At 39.7% G+C, this 18839-nt stretch overlaps 1 protein-coding gene across 1 annotated transcript; it reads left to right on the top strand.

Moving 5' to 3' along the window:
- The first annotated feature begins 7191 nt into the window (after window positions 1-7191).
- alpk2 (alpha-kinase 2) lies at window positions 7192-15674 on the top strand. Its single transcript, XM_042394652.1, has 10 exons — window positions 7192-7785; window positions 9026-10586; window positions 10767-10914; window positions 12099-12226; window positions 12356-12400; window positions 12513-12811; window positions 13576-13664; window positions 13777-13994; window positions 14100-14148; window positions 14243-15674. Exons 1-10 carry the CDS (start codon window positions 7312-7314, stop codon window positions 14448-14450), a joined length of 3219 nt encoding a protein of 1072 aa, XP_042250586.1. The 5' UTR covers window positions 7192-7311; the 3' UTR covers window positions 14451-15674.
- Window positions 15675-18839: the final 3165 nt, after the last annotated feature.

The following is an 18839-nucleotide window of genomic DNA, read 5'->3' as shown; positions in this document are numbered from 1 at the left end:
GCCCTGTCTTGTTTCCTGTAGGATTGGTTATGATTTTATTCAATTTTAGAGGTAGGAACTGAGATTACAGCAAAATACGTAAAGCACTGGCCTCTTGAGGAGTATATAGACTGGCTATCTTCTGACTGACCCAAAGCTTATCTTATTCCCCTGCCATCCTTCCTCACCTTTTAACATTTCTGACTGTACAGATAACTTGGGCCATGTTTTTTTTACTGCACCTTCCATGACAGTGAGTCAGAATTTACAAGTGTCACTGACTCAGCTGATGAGATTATAACAAAGGTTTCCAGTTTCTTATGACGCTAAAACTCTTGCCTACGTTTCCAGTCCAGCACTTGAGTTATGCAGGGCATGCGCTCTGTTGTACATTGTTGTTATCAAGTTGGGTAATGCTTGGTGAACGGCCTAAAAGAAATACCTTTATCCCTCTGCTGCTTATTATTTATACTTATTACTTCATCCACAACTCCCATTGTTCAGTGAGCTTTCGGTCCATCCATCGGGCCAACGTCTTCGTGCTCTGAGTTGAAGTGTTGTGTACTATTTACTGTAGATGTCTTTCATGTGCGGACTGCTTTTGATTGTTTTATTGTGTATGATCATAAATTTTGTGCCCACACTGCAAACCAATTTCCCTGTGGGTTAGAAAAGTTAATCAAGATCAGCATCATCAAGAAACTGCTGTGAAGGGGTTTACAGGTTTTTAAACATCTCCTCTGCATAGCATGTTTGACACCAGGATGGAGATTTTTAAAAAATGATATAATCTCTCCTAGAATTTTAAGCCATAATTTCCAGTTTCAGCATTCACTTTGCTTATTTGAATCATGTTAGTAGTTTTAGACTACGATGTGCTCCGTGGTGTTAGAGTAATGCCAATGCTATTTCTTTCACAACACTTAATGGAGATGTGTTTCATAAGTTAAGCTGCTATGGCACTCTTGCCTTAATTGGTTCTGGAAAATCTTCCTTTGACCAACTCGCTCACGCTCCCACGTAAACAAAACGTAGCTGTGACGCACACTTCTTACATGTGCAGCACTGTTTTCCACCTGCCCCGGTTCAGGGAGTTTTAGGGAAGGAGTACAGACGCCAGGATGAGGCAGACTGTGCAACAACATGGTGTAAAAATATATCTTGCTTTGGTAAGACGACACTTCTCTCTCCATGACTACATGATTCCACAGGGCTACGTCCAATCTCAAACTCCACAACAACATGCTCAAGATGGTGTAACATGTCTGTGACTGATAGAGCATTTTCAAATGTTTTACAACTGTTTCAGCCGCTCATGCTGCCAGATACGTTTTATATTTTGTAAATCCATATTTATACCTGTATGTAAAATATATAAAATATACTACTGTACGCCCGCCACGGAACACATAAAGTGGTTGTTTTTAAATTTTCTGATTATTTTTTGGCGTGCAATGAATCTCTGTGCTGATTATTTGCTGTCCAACAGTCTGGTCGACATCTACGACCCATCAGCTGTTCCCTCCGGATATCGTAAATGTCTTGTTTCTGAGAAGTTGCACAGCCACTCACATGCACAAGTACTGTACACGCACATATATCCTTTAACAGCTACATAATAACAAGTCCTACCTTATTAAAGTCTTGTCTTGGTGACTCAGTGAATGTAATGGTCAGCCACATTGACATCTATTAGAGTTAAATATATTAGGTAGGAAATGAGCATGCAACAACTCCCGCACACATGCACTAACAGTCCAATAATATTCCCTCTGTTGCTTAGTAGACTTACAAGGTACCACAAGAACAGGTGTGGGAACATAAGTGTTACATAATGGCACCAAAAGAATAAAAAGACATTACATAATTTTAATGGTTTGTGTCCTCACCCTCTTCTGTTTATTGTACTTGTAATGATAAATGAGACCCTTTGTAGTGTGTGTGTGTGTGTGTGTGTTTGTGTGTGTGTGTGTGTGTGTGTGTTGGGGGGGGGGGGGGGTATTCATTCATAAAACTCATCACTGGTTTCTTGCGCACACACACACACAACAATAGTGACTTCACACATTGCTTTGCCGCAGTAGTTGGAGGGGTATCAGTGCTCTGAAATTAAAACAGTCATAAAACTATTTCCTGTTTTATTATTGTTGTTGTTGTCTTTTATATCCAACTTGGATCGCTGTTTTATTTAAGGCTCTCTGTTGTTACACCACTATTTACAACGTGATGATTTTAAAGCAGTAAGTCTCCGCTCCCCTCACCTGTCACAGCAACAATGATGTAACAGGCATAAATTACTCTTGGTTATAAAACTGTCCTTCACTGTGTTTAAGGAACAACATTTAGAGAGCGGTTTCCCTAAAAGAGATGTGACAAAGCTGAAAGCATCTAATGACACTGATAGCTTGGCATGTAAAAGCATCATTGTCTCTTGCCTTTTAGTACAAACAATAGAAATACAGGCCGTCATGACTATCTTTATCACTTTCCAGCTAAATTAAAATCATTGGACCATTTAAATTATTGGAAACTGACCTGCCGTTTATGCCATCAGGGATTAGTGTTCATCGCTTATGACATGAGTAATTTGGCTAAATGAGAGGCAAAGTCACATTTAATCACTGTCACACCAGGGTGAGCTTATTGACTGCTACTAATTTTTCCATAAAATGAAAGATCTGGCCTCATTAGGTTGTTAAGACCCCTGACAACAGTGCATTGCTGCTTTGCCAGATTAGTAAGAGGAGCGTTTATGTTGCCAGAAATGTGACCCTCAGTTTCACAGGAGCACAGTAAACAAATTTTAATTGTACAAGAAAAAATAAACCCTTTAAAAAAACACTGTCTTGTGTTCAATGTAGCATTAGTTGTTTGTCTCTATTTTCTAGTTATTCCTTTCTGTAATTTTGTAATGAAATAATTAAAAAGCTGGCAAGACAGGAGTGAAATAAACATTTAACTAATTTCTGATTATTTCTCTCACTGGAAACAGTCAAAAAAAGCCACTTCCATCAATCAAATTTCAAATCAAAATATTGACCCCACACTTCGGTGAAGGTAAGATTCAATTTGTAAAGCAGGCCATCATTGAAACAACTCGTAAATATAGATATCGTGTTAAATGCTCAAGATCGGCACATGCCCGCAATATCAGGTAACCGACTTTGTACTTGCGGGGGACAACAGTTAAAAATAGACTCACACCCCGAGACTGCCGGCTCTGCCTGAGCTCATACTGAAGACCTACATCATAGGTCTATAACCTCAACTACACGGCTATGAAAAGGGTACGTACTACATGCATGGCTGGAAATCCCCTTCACAGGCAAGACAACTGTTTTATTGCCTCAAGCGTTGATAATACTTTTATTATGTATGATTCAACTGTGAGGCAGCTTGTTAGACATTTGTTTGAGGTTTTCTTTGGGAATGATACATGTTGTCAATTACACTTGCTTCCTCTGTTACAACACTGCTAACACACACTCTCTAGTGCAGCATGTTACACATGATACACTTTGTCAGGAAGCTAAGTTTATCCCTTAAAGTGATTTACTAGTGCATCAATTTTGATAAATATGAATAAGTATCATTTGTATTTGCAGTAATGATTGAAAATGACTTTTAATCTTCAAACAGCTTGCATTATTATCAATTTATTTATTCATTTTTTATTTATTATTATTTTATTTCACATCTTTCTAGCAAGTCATTCACATGCAAAAGATTTAAAGGTGCAGTAGGTTCTTGGAGGGGAGCTGTGTGACCGAGGATGAATGTATTTTGGCAGACACGGTCCAGATGAAATCAAATTACACTTTCTTGCTCTCAGTCACACAAGTGCTGACAGATTTATTTATTTTTTATGTCAGTACAGATGAAGCCCTTTCTATTGCACCAATCAATTGTACCAACAGAATTGATTTTGATTTAATTTAAAACTTTTATTTAAATTGCATTTTAAAGTAGGTTACAACTCAAACACAAGGAAAATCTGTATGTGTGTCAGTGTGCTTCTGTGATCTTCACGTAGGAAACAGATTCATTAAAGGAAAAGAGAAATTAAAAACCTTGTTGTTTTAAGTGGCTGTTTGGTACAGTGGTAAGGTGGTTTAGTGCAATATATCATTATTATTATTATTATTATTATTATTATTATTATTATTATTATTATTATTATTATATTAGTACAATATATCATTAAGTAACTTTACTGGAGTACACTTGGAACATTACCATGTCTATAAAACATCAGTGCACAGTGATTCACTTTTAATGGGTTTTGCGGCCTCAAAATTAGAAGTTGGGATGTGTGTTTCATAGTAAACATGTCAGGCCCATGGGCTTGGCTAGGTGTCCTTCACTGCAGCAGGAATGTGACAAATGCAGGTCATGGGTGAAGATGCACTGGTATTTTTCCAGTGTCTTTGCCACCGGCTCCCGTCCTACAAACTTGTTCTGGACATCAGAGTGGATGTTTTGAAGCTTCCCTTCAACACTTCATATCAATCCTCTGCACAAATGTCAAGTTGCCTGCAGCAGACAACACGGGCGATGTGTTATCTTAAAAGCACATTACCTGTGCGCTTTTAAGACATTTAATGTGCCTAAATAATTGTAGCTGTAATCTAAAAGAAAAATAACATAAACCCAGCTGAAATATTAAGAAACATCTCTGATATTACTCATCAGGTGTATCTGCATTGTGGTTACCAACATTTAAGATAGTAACTGCTCCAGTTTGATTCTTGTGAACTAAGTAAAAATGTGATTGCTTTTACTAAACTATGAAGTTTGGAGTATCATAAATGTTGAGGTCAAACATTTTTAGCAACACTTTTATCACAGAAACCTCCACAGAGCACATTCCTTTCCTGAAGTCTCATAAATACCAAGAGTCAGGTTGCCACTAATTTGGAGACTAATTGCTTTCAAGTGTGCATGAATGTATCTGTGTAGAAATCCCTTAGGTAACTCAGAAGACTTATGTATGATAAATTAAAAGTTTCTTTACATAATCTTTATTACTGGATATTTGATTGTCAATTACAGGCCAATAAAAGCTGAAAGAAGAGCCTTTGATAGTTTTGCAGCAACTAAACTGAAACTGGACTGTAAGAAAACATTGTTTGTTCTTAAGATGTTTCATGTTTCTTATGAGTCCCTTGAACTTGTGAATAATACCAGAGATATTTAACATTTCTCTCGAAAATGTAACTACTTACAACTACAGGCATGTGAAGTTAATATTCTTGTATTTTTTATCTGGTAAACTGTTAATATTGACTGGGCAGGAACAAAAAGGAAAAAAAACACTTTTGCATGAATCACACACTATCTAATGCATGGAGAGTGTGGTGTGCTGCTGGTAACGCCACAACCACCACACAGCAGATGTTTTTATCTGCTACAAGGTAAAAACAACATCCTGTTGATAAGGTATGTCAAGTGTCCTTTAAAAGCTTCTAAAATAGATGCAACATGCCATTTGAAAGGGGCATCTCCCACAGCCAAGATAAACATACCACACAAAGTGACAGCTAGAGGGAGATAGTGGGCCTTACTTCAAATATAGATCTGGGAGGTAAACACACAGAAGCCTGAATCTAAATCACCAGCTCAGATCAGAGGTTATTTGATTTTCTGACTTTGCTAGTTTGACATTTCAGTTGTGAATTATTATTTTTCATTCATTGGTAATGTCATGCTTTACTTTGCAGGTAAGGTAAGGCTACAGTTGAACCCAGGGGAGGAAATAACAGAAGAAAAGCCAAGCATATAAACAAGCTGATACTGTCCACAGAATTTTGTGCCGTTCATCTCAAATCTTGACCTGAAGTTGCTGTTTGACAGCCGGAGTCTCTCTGCTGCCAATTTCCTCGAGCAGCACATCAGAGAGTCCCGATGGATCTGTCACTCCTCTGCACAGATGACCAAACACGGTCACCACCGGCTCTCACAGAGAGTCAAACTGGGGATTTAGACACTCTTCCTCTGCATACAAAGTCTGCATACGAGACAGGAATAGAGATTGTGTCAGATCTCGCAGACCCCACTGACAAATCCACTAAGCCTTTATCAAACGTTTCCAAATGCCTCTCTCAGGAGAAAAGCACCAACTCAGACTGTTTGAATCCTTTATCATCAAGCTATAAGATGTCAAAGTGTTTCTCACTTTGCTCAGAGCCCACACCAAAGGATGATGATTTCAGGGTTCATGGCTATTTTGGCTCATCAGAACCAGTACCTCATTTACCTCAACTCTCACATGACCTTATTTCGCCATCACCTGAGATTTACACTGAACATGAATCAGCCCTTTCCCTTCCTCTCATAGAGGAAAATACTACACCTCAACCTTTTTGGGCCACGTCATCTTCTTTAGAGTGTTTGACGGAGCAGCCTGTCAATGAGACCTTCTCTTGCTCCAGCTCTGAATACAGTCGAGCCACCCATCTATTAAGGTCGTTATCACATCAGTCAGATAGTTTGGAGAGTGATACAGCTATAGCATCTATGTCAGAGCTTTATATCTTTGAAAATGACACAAAGGACTTCATCCTGAGCACCACCGTAGATCCCCAGGAGATTAAATGTCCCGAATACCCATCATTATCGCAAACAGAGAGAAAAGAGGCAGATCGTGATGGCGATACACATGTCCTGATGTGTGATTCAGCAGAGGTAGTGACACAATATATTCATGGCTCTACTAAGGAATGGGCTATGGTAAACTATGAGTCAGACGTGAGCGAACATACAGGGCTAAGAACACCTGCTGTGGATGCCTGTGAGGCAGGCTTGACGTCAGTAAATGATGCGAGACGAGGGAAAGCAGAGGTCAGTGGTTTAACCCCCCAAGCAAGGAGAAGTGACAGCCCATTCGATCTGTGGCTGGACGCTTCCCAGTATCTGGCAGGTGAGGATACGGAAGATATGGATTCTTTGGAAATTACAGGTCATACTGTGATGGAAGGAGGGCTCTCGGCCACCAGTAACTTATCTTTTCCCCCAGGGGAAACACAAGTATCAGGTTACAACCCTGATGGTAGCGACAGGATTGGCTGGTCCAGGGATGACACCAAAGGTTGGGGCCCACCGGTTGAGAGGTGGTCGTCAGTGGACAGCTGGGCAAGTGCACTCTCAGACTGGGCTGGGATCATCACAGCTCCACCAGAGGACATCACAGCTGCCTTCACAGAGATAGGAGCAGAGATTGATGCATTGACGCAGGCACTAGCAGAGGTAAATACTCACACAGATACAGAGACATCTATAGAAGAGCAGAGTCAGGAGTCATCAGTGCAGGTACAGTCGCAGACGCCGCCACACATGGGTGTCCAGGATAAGCCTCTAGAGGCACAAAACATCCCAGAGAGCTCCGTCCTCTGTGGACAAAGCTGTCTCTCTCTCCGCCTTGACACTGCAGGACCGGAGCTCAAAGACAGAGGGAATTCCCACAGTGTTGAATCCTTGTGTGATTCAACAGCTTCCATACAAGAAAAAAAGGAGCCAGGGGAAATCGACAGCAGCCAGGCTAAGATCTCTCCATACCATGGACTTAAACACTCATCAGCTGCAACGGTGGCCTCACCTGGAGGATACAGTGTAGATGTGTCTACAGTTGCACTCATCCCTCAATCTACTTCCTCTTCTGACTTGGATCTCTCTCACTTTGGTGGATATGCCAAGTCTTTCGAGACAGACATTTTCATCAGCAATGAAGAAGTTCCAATCATACTGAATATAACAGAGGATTCAGATTTGGAGAGACAAAATGCACCCGCAGAGCTAACGACTGAACAGGTAAGATGATTTATTATATTGATTATTATCTCTGGTATGGCACGATTTAGGCTTATTGTCCTGTGCAATTTAGAAACATGTATGACAGGTGGAAGTGCACACTATGCTTGGTGTATTTAGTTTTACAACAGAATTTGGGGACAATATGTTTTTTCCTGGTCTCTCATACACACACACAATCACATATTACAGGCACCATTTTCACTCAAATGTGTAGCAGAGAATGAGCAGTGGAAAGATTCACCCTTCACGATAGAGAGAACAGGAATCACCTTCACATCAATTGTGATGGCCAACAGATATATCAGTCATGTGCTTTGGAAACACAGCCAGAAATTCCCACTCCTGTCCTTGTCAGTGTTGTCATACCTACAGTATTGATAGCCAGTCAGGAGGTACGTTGAGCACTCCTGAGAGTGAAATCCATAAAAGTCAGTCACCACATATGAGGACTCACAACTATTGTCACCTTGCTTTGGATTGGAGCCATTCATTTTACACCCAAGGACTGTCACCCAGGTTTGAGTCTGTATTATTGGATAAGTCCTTTGGCTCCAATCTCAAAGACTGACAGCTGTGTGTGCTGGAAGAAACAAGAGTCCCTGAGCAGAAAACTTCAGATGGACATAAATGGCATCTAATAATAGCTAAGAGTTCAATGATAATAGCATGCATCCGTGGCGTGTCAGGGTAGAGGGGTGAGAGGAGAGCACAGCTGAGAACTGAAACACGACCCTCCCTTGCTCCCTCTCTCTCTATTCATATGCACCCTTTAACACACCCATTCCTACCGCATCTCCTTTAAAACCCAAGATCAGGACGCCAACAGGTCCACGGGCCTAGGAGTCTGCTTCTGATTGGCTTGGGTACTCAAGGAAATGCTGGAGCTCCAGTCTATAACAGTGACACTCTAGGTTTCAGTAGGTTTCAGCATGCAGGACGTATGGACTGTAGGCTTGGATATAGAAGCATGGTGTTTCATAATCGTCTGCTTTGTGGCTCTATAGAAAGGTATGTTTTGAAAGATCTGTAATGGTATGTCTGCAGAATCTACCTTTAACATAATTACCCATTTAGTAATATTAATCCTTGTACTCTGAGTACATATTACCTTCTACATGGAGACTGACAGTCATATACTCAAGATTTAAATTCTTGAATAAATATTTCAGTCTCAGAAATGTGCAATTTCTTAAAATTACCTAACATTTTATTGTTATTTGTCTATTTCCATTATCAGCCCTTTAGAGATGGAGTGTGTGAAGTGAAAGAGGAACACCGTATCTCCCAGCCAGGCTTGGTGGCTGAGAAGGAAGCTAGAAGGAGCTGTGGGCCAGCCAAGGTTGATGGGGAAGGAGCCAAAGATTCGAAAGATCCTCATTTCCTCGACACACACGCTTGGACAAATTCAAACGTGCCAGGTGTGGACACACAACCTGGCCTGCATATTAATGTTCGCACACACGTGTCGTCTGACACTTTAGCAGACCTTGACGGAGCACGTCAGGTGGAGCCACCGTGGGGGAGCCCTGAGTTTATTATGCCCTTAGCTCCTCTCGGTATCAGTCCCCCCCTCGTCTGTCAGGCAAGTCTGGAAAGAGATCAAACTTGTGTCAAAAGGTCTCTCAATGACAACAGTGGCTTCAGTTGTGATCGCGTACAACCCCATAGTCTCTGGCCAACCTCTGATGGAATTACTGACACGCCATCTCTGGAAGACAACGAGGAATTAATTCATAAAAAGGATAATACAACAGACTCTGTGGAGAAATCTTCACCACAGGGACAACTGGACTTGTACAGTGGTGACACTGCAGAGTGTTTCCTCATTGAGAGAAAAACTATTATTGAGGAGATTAATGACCTCAGGAAAGAACTATCAAACTTGGCTGTTGTCCCTACAAATCGTTTTATGATCTCAGAGCAGAACCGTGTTGCATTCATCACTTTAGACTTAAATGACCCATTTGTCTCCAGTGCTGCAGAACCCATCTCCACAGCCGTACAATCTCAGAGGGCTGAGCTGAATCACAAACCAGCTGAAAAGATGCCTCACAAAACTCACAAGATCACCTCAGAGGGCAAAACGCGCTCCAAAAAGGATAAGTCAGCTGGTCATTATCATGGTGCTCAGGCTTCCATGAAGCAGGAGAATTTACTCCACCATGTCCCAGCCCAGCAGACCTGCAAACAGAAAGAAACTCCTCCTCTTCCTGGAGAAAATCATACCAGTCAGGATAGCGCAGCCAGGCCTAAAGACAAGGAGGATAAATTGGTGATTGAGACTAGTGTGGCAGCTGAGAAGGCTACAAACAAGCCACATGGCAAAAAGAAAAAGAAACACGGTCAGAGCGCAACAGGAGTAAAGAGTGTAGGGGAGCCGCTGGTTGAAGTAGAGAATGGAACAAAACCAAAGACTGCAAAAGGAAGGACTGATATGTTCGTGGCCAAGCTGGGTGCTAAAGCTGGGAAACCTCAAAAGGATAGTGATCACTCAGACAGTGCTGAGAAAAAGCAGCCACAGCTTAAACCTTCACAGGCAGAACAACCACCTCATCATACAGAACATAAGGACCACCAACCCAAAAACTTCACCAGTCCTCCAAACGATGATATCATTAAAAGGCGACGCCTGTCAGAGAAAAAGTTTGGGAAGATTGTCAGTAATTTTGAGTCTAAACTACCAAAGCCAGATTTTTCTAACCAGATGAAAGGAGAAGTGCCCAAGGTAGATGTCGGAGCAACTCGAAGAAAGGCGTACAGTGAAGTGGTCAAACAGACAACAATCACACCTAAACTAGGTAAGGAATATTTTACATTTTTTCTGCTTAAGCACCCCTCCGTTGACACATTCTCAAAACAAAAGCAATTTTTAGGCAGCTCTCCTTGTATAATTTGCTACTTTACAAGAAGCAACCACAGAATGGCATGTAAACACACATTCTACACTTCATGATAAACACATATAACAATGTTTACAGACCCCAAGGTGGTGCAGCCTATACAGGCAGCATCAGTGAGCGGAGAACCCCAAAGCCTGTGTCTGTGGTGTCAGTTTGCAGCTGTCTTCACCAACTACACAGTCACCTGGAGCAGAGACGGCACGGTCCTGTCTGAGATCAAGAGAAGGTATTTAGTCAACATGATTTTTACAAAGTATTTTCTCAAATGTGACATTTAGTTTTACACAATACTTTCACATAATTAAGTCTAAGTGATGTTATGATCTACAAGTGGTTCCCAACCTTTTCTGTCATGTTATTATCACTTGTTGAGGTTGCAGAAGTTGGACAGTTGGTTTCAACCACTGAAGTTATCCATTACTTTAGCTGAGTAATTCATCTAATAGTTAACTGTTTAACCATTTAGCTAATACTGTATGCATTTCAACCATTTCCTCATTGCTTCTATTAATCTATTTCAACTGTTTATACATTACCTTCAGCAAACTATTTCAACTGTTATTTTAAGCAAACTACTGCAACTGTTTATCCATTAATTTTAGCTATTTCAGATGTTTATCCATTATTTTTAACAAAACAATTTCAGCTGTTTATCCATTACTTTTAGCTAACTACTATGACCATCATTACTTTTAGCTAACTATTTCAGCCATTTATTTAGCCATTTAGCCATTTATTAAGCTACCTTTTTGCTAATGCTAACAATTTCAACTTACCTGCCTCCTTGCTAATTAGTTTTCAGCACTCTCCATTGCTACACGTGGTGTACAGGTGCTACAGCTACCTCAATGTGTGGATTTTTTTAAATCAAATTATCATAACTTCTATTTTTTCAAATGAATTAAGCTACACTTCAATCTTTCCAGGAACCCTCTGGCAACTACAGAAGTACTCCCTGGTACAAGTACCCCTAGTTGGAAATCACTTAGCCTATCTAAAGCATGTTAGCATGCAATAAGATTTAGTGTTAGATATTAGAAAAAGTTTTGTTATGCAGTAATGCAGGAATAGATATGGTTTTATTTATATCCTTCCTTTACAGTCTTCCTGTTTTTTGCACAGCAGTCGGTGGCTGCCAGTGTGTAACCTTTATCTTCTCCGTATATCTATCTATAGCTACCTTGCACAAGGCTACAGTCAACATGAGCGCTCCTCAAGAAGAGAAGCAACCAAAATAGTAAAATATTAGCCGACACAATAAATATTTTGGCATAGAAAGGATCCTGGGTGGCCATAATGTGTAATTAATACATGTCACGATAAATCAAAATTTCAGCTTATGTTCAGATCTAATGCCAGAGGTCATAGTATAGTATATGGCTTTTTGTGACATTTTACCTCTCTCTGAAGTGCAGGGGACGAGAGCAGAGTGTCACTGACCATTTCCAACGCTTCTCATAAAGACCTGGGCAAGTACCAGTGTCGGCTCAGCAGCTTACATGGATCAGTCACCCTGGACTATCTGCTCACATATGAAGGTATAAAAAACATAACTGCCCACTATAATGATAAGTGTAGGACATGGTCAAGAAAAATGTAGACCTACAGTTAAAAATGTGTGTCAAACTTCATTTTAAGTTAGTTAATCAAAAAAAACTATTTTACAGTGCTCAGTGAGATTGTCATCCCTCCATCTCCAAAGTCCATCTCATGTGAGTTATAATCTCAGAACAATTTGATGGTTTATTATGTTGCACTGTTGAGTTTTAAAAGCTTGACACTGCTAAACAGCTGACACATTCTTCCTGTCTTTGTCTTTCCCAGCTGCACCTTTAGAGGTGGAGAATGAAGAAGAGGATATCCATTTTTCCAAGCTGATGTTCAGAGATGATTTCCTATCTGACCAATACTTTGGAGAGAACCATCCTGTCAGCATCATCACTGAAAAGGCCCACTTTGGGGAGGGGATGCATCGGCGGGCCTTCCGGACCAAGCTGCAGACAGGCCAGGTGCCAGTCTTACTACCAGGACACTCCTGTGTGCTCAAAGTACACAACGCTATCAGCTACGGGACCAAGAGCAGCGATGAGCTCATTCAGAAGAACTTTAACTTGGCTGTAGAGGTAAGAACGTCATGGGACTCTGATGTTCAGTGATATAAAGTGTCACTTTACATGGTATAGTTTTTCTTCCACGAAATGATGAAAATGGAATGAATTCAAATGTAATTGTAACACAATTATAATACCATTAGCCTACCACATAAATTTATAGCACCTGGCAAACATATTGATCAAGACAATTTCTGCGGAATAGTATAACATAAAAGTATTACTCAGAAGGCAGAAGGTGTAACAAAATTTTACTTTGTGCACAACAGGGAATTGTAATTTCTACATAAAAGGCATTAATGCATTGTTAAAAGATTTGGTAAGAATTTTATGGATTTATTGTTTTTCTTTTTTGGCACAAAATTCAAAAAGTCATTCAATTTTAATAAAGAAATTAAAATAATAATTCTATCGAGTTGCATTGACGGCTGAAAATGCAGTTTGTAGTGAAAACAAAATGCTTTTTGTGAATTTGTATGGTTTCATTATAGTATTATAAGTTTAAGCCTTTGGGCCCCAAAACATTTATGAAATACTAAATGTGAAACTTGGGTTATTCTGGTTATGTTTTAATATGTTGATCATCCACTTCTGAGTTAAAATAACACACTTATACAATAACACAGCAAGTGATCTTATATCAATGTGTTCGCAAGATGTATTCTATTATCAGCCAACAAAAGCTGCTCTGCTTTTCTTTAGATTTATGATCATCATTCATAGAGATCTTCTGATACAGAAAATACATTAATTGTAATTGACTTTTTGCTGTGTAGGAGTGTCAAGTGCAGAACACAGCAAGAGAGTACATTAAGGCGTACACCGAGGCGGCCCAGTCTTTTGAAGCTTTCGGAGAGGTCCCAGAGTGAGTGACATGTTTGATAAACTATGAACTGTTTGCAGGACATACATTAACTCTCAGCAGCACATTTGTCTTCATAGTTATTTTAGAATAATGTAGAATTCTTCCACTATAGGATCATTCCCATCTACCTGGTTCACCGTCCATCCAATGACATCCCGTACGCCACACTGGAGGAGGAGCTGATCGGTGACTTTGTCAAGTATTCGGTCAAGGACGGCAAAGAGATCAATCTGATGAGACGTGACTCGGAGGCAGGGCGGAAATGTTGTGCTTTCCAGCACTGGGTCTACCACAAGACTGAGGGTAACCTCCTGGTCACTGACATGCAAGGTCAGGGAAACAGAAGACATTTCATATAATGCAAATACATGAGTTCAATTTGCTTTTATCTGCAAAGAGAATCCTAAATATCAATTTGATTTTTGTGGTTTTCAGGAGTGGGCATGAGGCTCACTGATGTGGGAATAGCCACCTGCAAGAAAGGGTGAGTATTTTTTTTTTTTTTTTTTTGAGACCAATGATGGATTCAATTTGCTGATTCACGCTAATTATTGTATCGATATTTATTTTCTTTTCAGATATAAGGGCTTCAAAGGAAACTGTGCCACCTCCTTCATTGACCAGTTCAAAGCCTTACACCAGTGCAACACATACTGTGAGATTCTGGGCCTCAAATCTCTGCAGCCCAAAACCAAAAAACCTGGATCTGTTCCTAAACCCAAACCACAACCTTCTGCTGCACCCAAAAAGAAAACATTTGGGCCATCAGTGAAGGGAAAGTCATAATAGGAGGAGAATCTTGGACTAAGGGTGTCGTAATAATTGAAATGGTGAGATTAAGCTGGTTCGATGATGTGCTTCACTCACATTTGGACCTCGATTTGCAGAATCAAAAAGGCGTCCACAGTATTGGACACATTGAAGCCAGATGCAGGAGACACACTGACTCTGAGGGAAGCGAACGTTACACAACCAGCAGCTGTTGTTTCATAAGAGAGTGTGTTTCATCTCATGTTGAGAAACAATTGAGAGATACTTTTTATTTAATGAAGATTTCACCATAGATGGTTTTCTGTAAGAGATTTTATGTGCTGTATTTATAAACTAGGAACTTTTCTTTCGCAAGTTTTGGAATAACTGTGACAATTTTAACGAACACTTGAAAATGATGTATGATGTAGTTTGTCTACAGTGTTGAACTGTGATGTCTTAGATTGCTTTGTTGATGAACGAGGTGCAATGAATTTTCTCTACGGTGTTTTCCTTGTTTTTTCTACTTCAGTGATGTTTTCAAGCTATTAAGTTCATTAAATTAATGACCTTGTTAATTAATTGATTAGAGGAAATGTCTATGAGGTAGGTTGAGTGACAAAATACACATAGTAGAGGACACATTGTTTTGAGTTCAGTTGAATGAATGGTTACATTTTTATGTGTTTGGTTACAAGGCTGCAAACATATTTGATGAACGTATATTCTGTTAAATAATACGAATTTGTTAATTTACTGTTCAGGATGAGCTCATGTTTATATACTGGAAACAACACAAAGACATTTTGTACACATTCAGCTCATGTGACGTGTGACATAAGAGTTATTGATTTGTCATTTTATTCATTTCTGCTCGTCGAATTGAGTTCAAATGTCTGGCAGCATTTTAAGCATCCACACTACACTGGTACAATATAGCTCCAAACTGCAGTCGATAATCAGTGTATAGAAGTGCAGGACATGTAAAACTAAACCCAATAATCACACCCTGCTACCCTGACATCTAGAGCCACATCTACATACAGTCTATATGATCTCAATAGTATGCCAGTTATTCCACTGCGCACTCAAACTGTCTCTATATGATACAGTATGTCCTACTCTCAGTGACCCAAATTGCTGACATGGCTCTCGGGTTGAGGCCAGTGTGTGAGCTAACAGTAGATCTTTGTTATTAAAGAGATGTTGCTGCTTAATGATGCTTTCTCTGTTATGGAATTAAATCAACATTTCCTGTAATGGCACCTCTGGCCTACGGGTTTGAGGAATGGTGTCTTGTATTGTGCTTTAGAGAGTGTTTGTGTCTGTGTGTGTGTGTGCATGCAAATATGTTTTATCTTTGTCCACATATGGTTGGGGGGGATTTAGGAAATATGAATGTCATGTGTCCATTATTTGAATTTTAGGACTAGAACGGCTTGAGTGCAAAAGTTCACAGTACAGCAACAGACAAAAAACAAGCACTGTTTATTGATGTCATTTGCATAGACGAAGGCAGTCATACAATACAGCATTAAAAAATCATTTCAGTTAAATGGTCTGTTTACATTTTGGAAAAAGTTTGAATGACAACACAAGAAGTGGCCGCAGCATGAAAACAAATGAGACGTCTATTCTTATCTGTGCTTACAGGAGAAGGTGTCCAGCAGCAAATTAGCGCCTCAAATGTAAAAGTAAGTGGGTCACACTCAGAGGCTCAACATCATGTATGATGAATCAACACCCTGCATATGTCTATTTTTATCCCTGCCCCTCCCGTGTGGTGTAAAATGTCCCAGGCTATGGATACGACTCACATATGGGGACACATTTTCAGACTTTATAGTATGTAAGAGGAAACCATTATAAATCTGCAAAAAAAAGAAATGCTGAAATAAAGATTATACAGAAGCCACAAAACAAACAAATGACAAAAGAGGAAACCAGGCAAACCAGGAAACGGAGGAAAACACTGAGGTCCTTTTCACACTGTAGCTATTTAGTGTGATAATGGCGTTTGATACACAGGACACAAACACCATTGTCACACTCCACAGCTCTGGAGGACAGGGGTTTTACTGGTGAAGGATGGCTGTTAACATGACGTGGTGGATCCACAACCTGGTAAAGTAAGGAGAAAAGTAGTTTAGTGACATGGAAACAGCAATAGAGAAGGAGAAAGAGAGAAAATACAGTATAGAAGAAAGCAAGATGAGTGTGAGTGGGGTTTTTTGCAGTAGAGCAGTAAAAAAACAAAAACTGAAATCACACTAATTTATGATTTATGATGATACATGAAGCTCTTCGATCTTGAGCCCGTTACTAGATAAAAATAAAACAGTACTGAAACTGTACAGAAAACCGCAGAAAAAACTGTGAAAAATAATGCTGAATGCTGAATACTGTTTGAACAGTTTGCCCAAAATGACCAAAGTCCAGTCATGTTTTTTTCTACTGATTGTGGGGATGAGTGCAGCTGTGTGCATTTGTGTGTGTGATTAGGAGCATGGTAGAAAGTGGGAAAGTGAGATAACACCAATTCATTCTACATTTCTGACATTTTGCCTTATTTTTTCCATAATGTGTGGTTGGAAAATGCAGCTGGTTCAGACTCTGTGTCACAGTGGATTGAATATAAATATTTTACATAACATTTCTGAACTTATCATGGCACAAAAAAAATTCTAATTGTTATATTTGTTAAATTTAGTCTGTAACTTATTCGTTTTACTAATAAAAACAATATTAAAGACTTCAAACCTGTTGCATGATGATAATCAACTCACCTCAAGTTTCTAAAGTGGATCCTCTTCCCTTTTCATTCATTCACACCCAGTGGTCAGTCTAATGCTCTCCCTTCCACCAGATACTCTCTTTCCTCTGCTCATTCCTTCTCGCACTGACGTGTCTTTGTCTCTGAGTCTTTCCAAACAGTAAAAGTCCAGTAGTGCGTCCCGGAGCTGCAGGTTCATGAGGTGATCCGTGGTGCGTTTGGGTTTGCTGCTGTCCCCCCTGTCCAAGTCTTTATGTAGACAGAGCAGGCATTGGACAAACAGCCAGTTCCACATTAGTGATAAGCTACAGGGGAAGTATTGATCGACCCTGACCAGAGGTAGAGGGTGAGGGGTGGAGTAGAGGGAGACCAAAAAACTGCCCTGGTGTGGCAATGGGGCCTTAAAACCAAGGTTGCACTTAAAGTTACCATGAGCTGAATGTGACAGACTTAATGCTTTTGGGCTTCATGCTGCAGGTGATGGTACCTGACGAATAAAAAATAGATTAAATATAATGTGGGAGTTTGGTGGAGTTGTGGGGGCCAGAAAGTGAAGGAGGTGCACAAGGAGCAGGCAGGATAAGAAGTAAAATTAGACACTCGTGAAGTAAATATCACAACAAGCCAAAGACTTAACACAATTGCATTTTTGTCATTTGTTTTTTTACTTATGTTCAAATCCTCATTGTCTTTATCTAAGCAAAAACTGTTAAAGAAAAACTGCTTTCTCTATTGTCAAACTCATATCACTCACTACAGCTCTACACATATATACTTAATATTTCAGATAGTAAATGTGCAAGTTTAGTAAATAGTAAATGTGCAAGTTTTTACTAGTGAAAAGTTAAAAAAAATAGTCAATCGATGCACTAACTAGCCATGTGCCCAAGGACTAGTTTCATAATTAATCCTGTCACCTATAGGGCAGATTATGAAATAGCATCCTTTTAACTAGAGGTCAGATAGTGTCACTCTGCTCAGTTTTCACCCTCTGCAGCGTTACACACAGTCCATTACACTACAGGTTACTATACATATCTGTCTATGATAAACTGGAAAATGCACTTACTGAAGTTATTAGAATTACATTATTTTACAATCACCTTGGCTCACAAGAGTTTCAATTTGCAAAGCTCTTTAACACTCAAAATGTTGCACTCCTAAATTTATTCACACAGCTAACGAAATTAAAAATATCTGTATTAAATCGGGTAACACTGCACATCACACAGTGAGCTTGTCAGAGCATCACAACTTTGTGCAGTGGTCATTTCCTCAAGATTATACAAATAGCAACAAAAAATGATCGATGCACTGTAATGATGAAGAGTAAGAATGGTTTTTTAAAAAGTCGGACTCTAGAGCCTTCAGGGAAAAAATGACTGTGATTGCACCACACTGCTTTACTGTAATTTACTCTTTCTGTTCTTTCTCAATGTTTGTTTTTATTTAAGACACCAAACCATGGATATTGCAATCACCTGTAAGCTTAATCATCTAAATTACACTAAACCACAATAAATTAATCCAAGTCACTGTACTTTAACAGATACTCAATACAATGCTACATTTTGACAAGAAATCAAAAGGAAAAAATCCTACTCACAAGGATAATTTCATTGGGTTTTGCACATTGAAACTCTGTTGTGGAA

This window comes from Thunnus maccoyii, chromosome 19 (assembly GCF_910596095.1).
Source record: "Thunnus maccoyii chromosome 19, fThuMac1.1, whole genome shotgun sequence".
In the NCBI taxonomy this organism is placed as follows: Eukaryota; Metazoa; Chordata; class Actinopteri; order Scombriformes; family Scombridae; genus Thunnus; species Thunnus maccoyii.
Note: the sequence above shows the minus strand (reverse complement) of the source record. Positions and strands in the feature narration are given on the sequence as shown.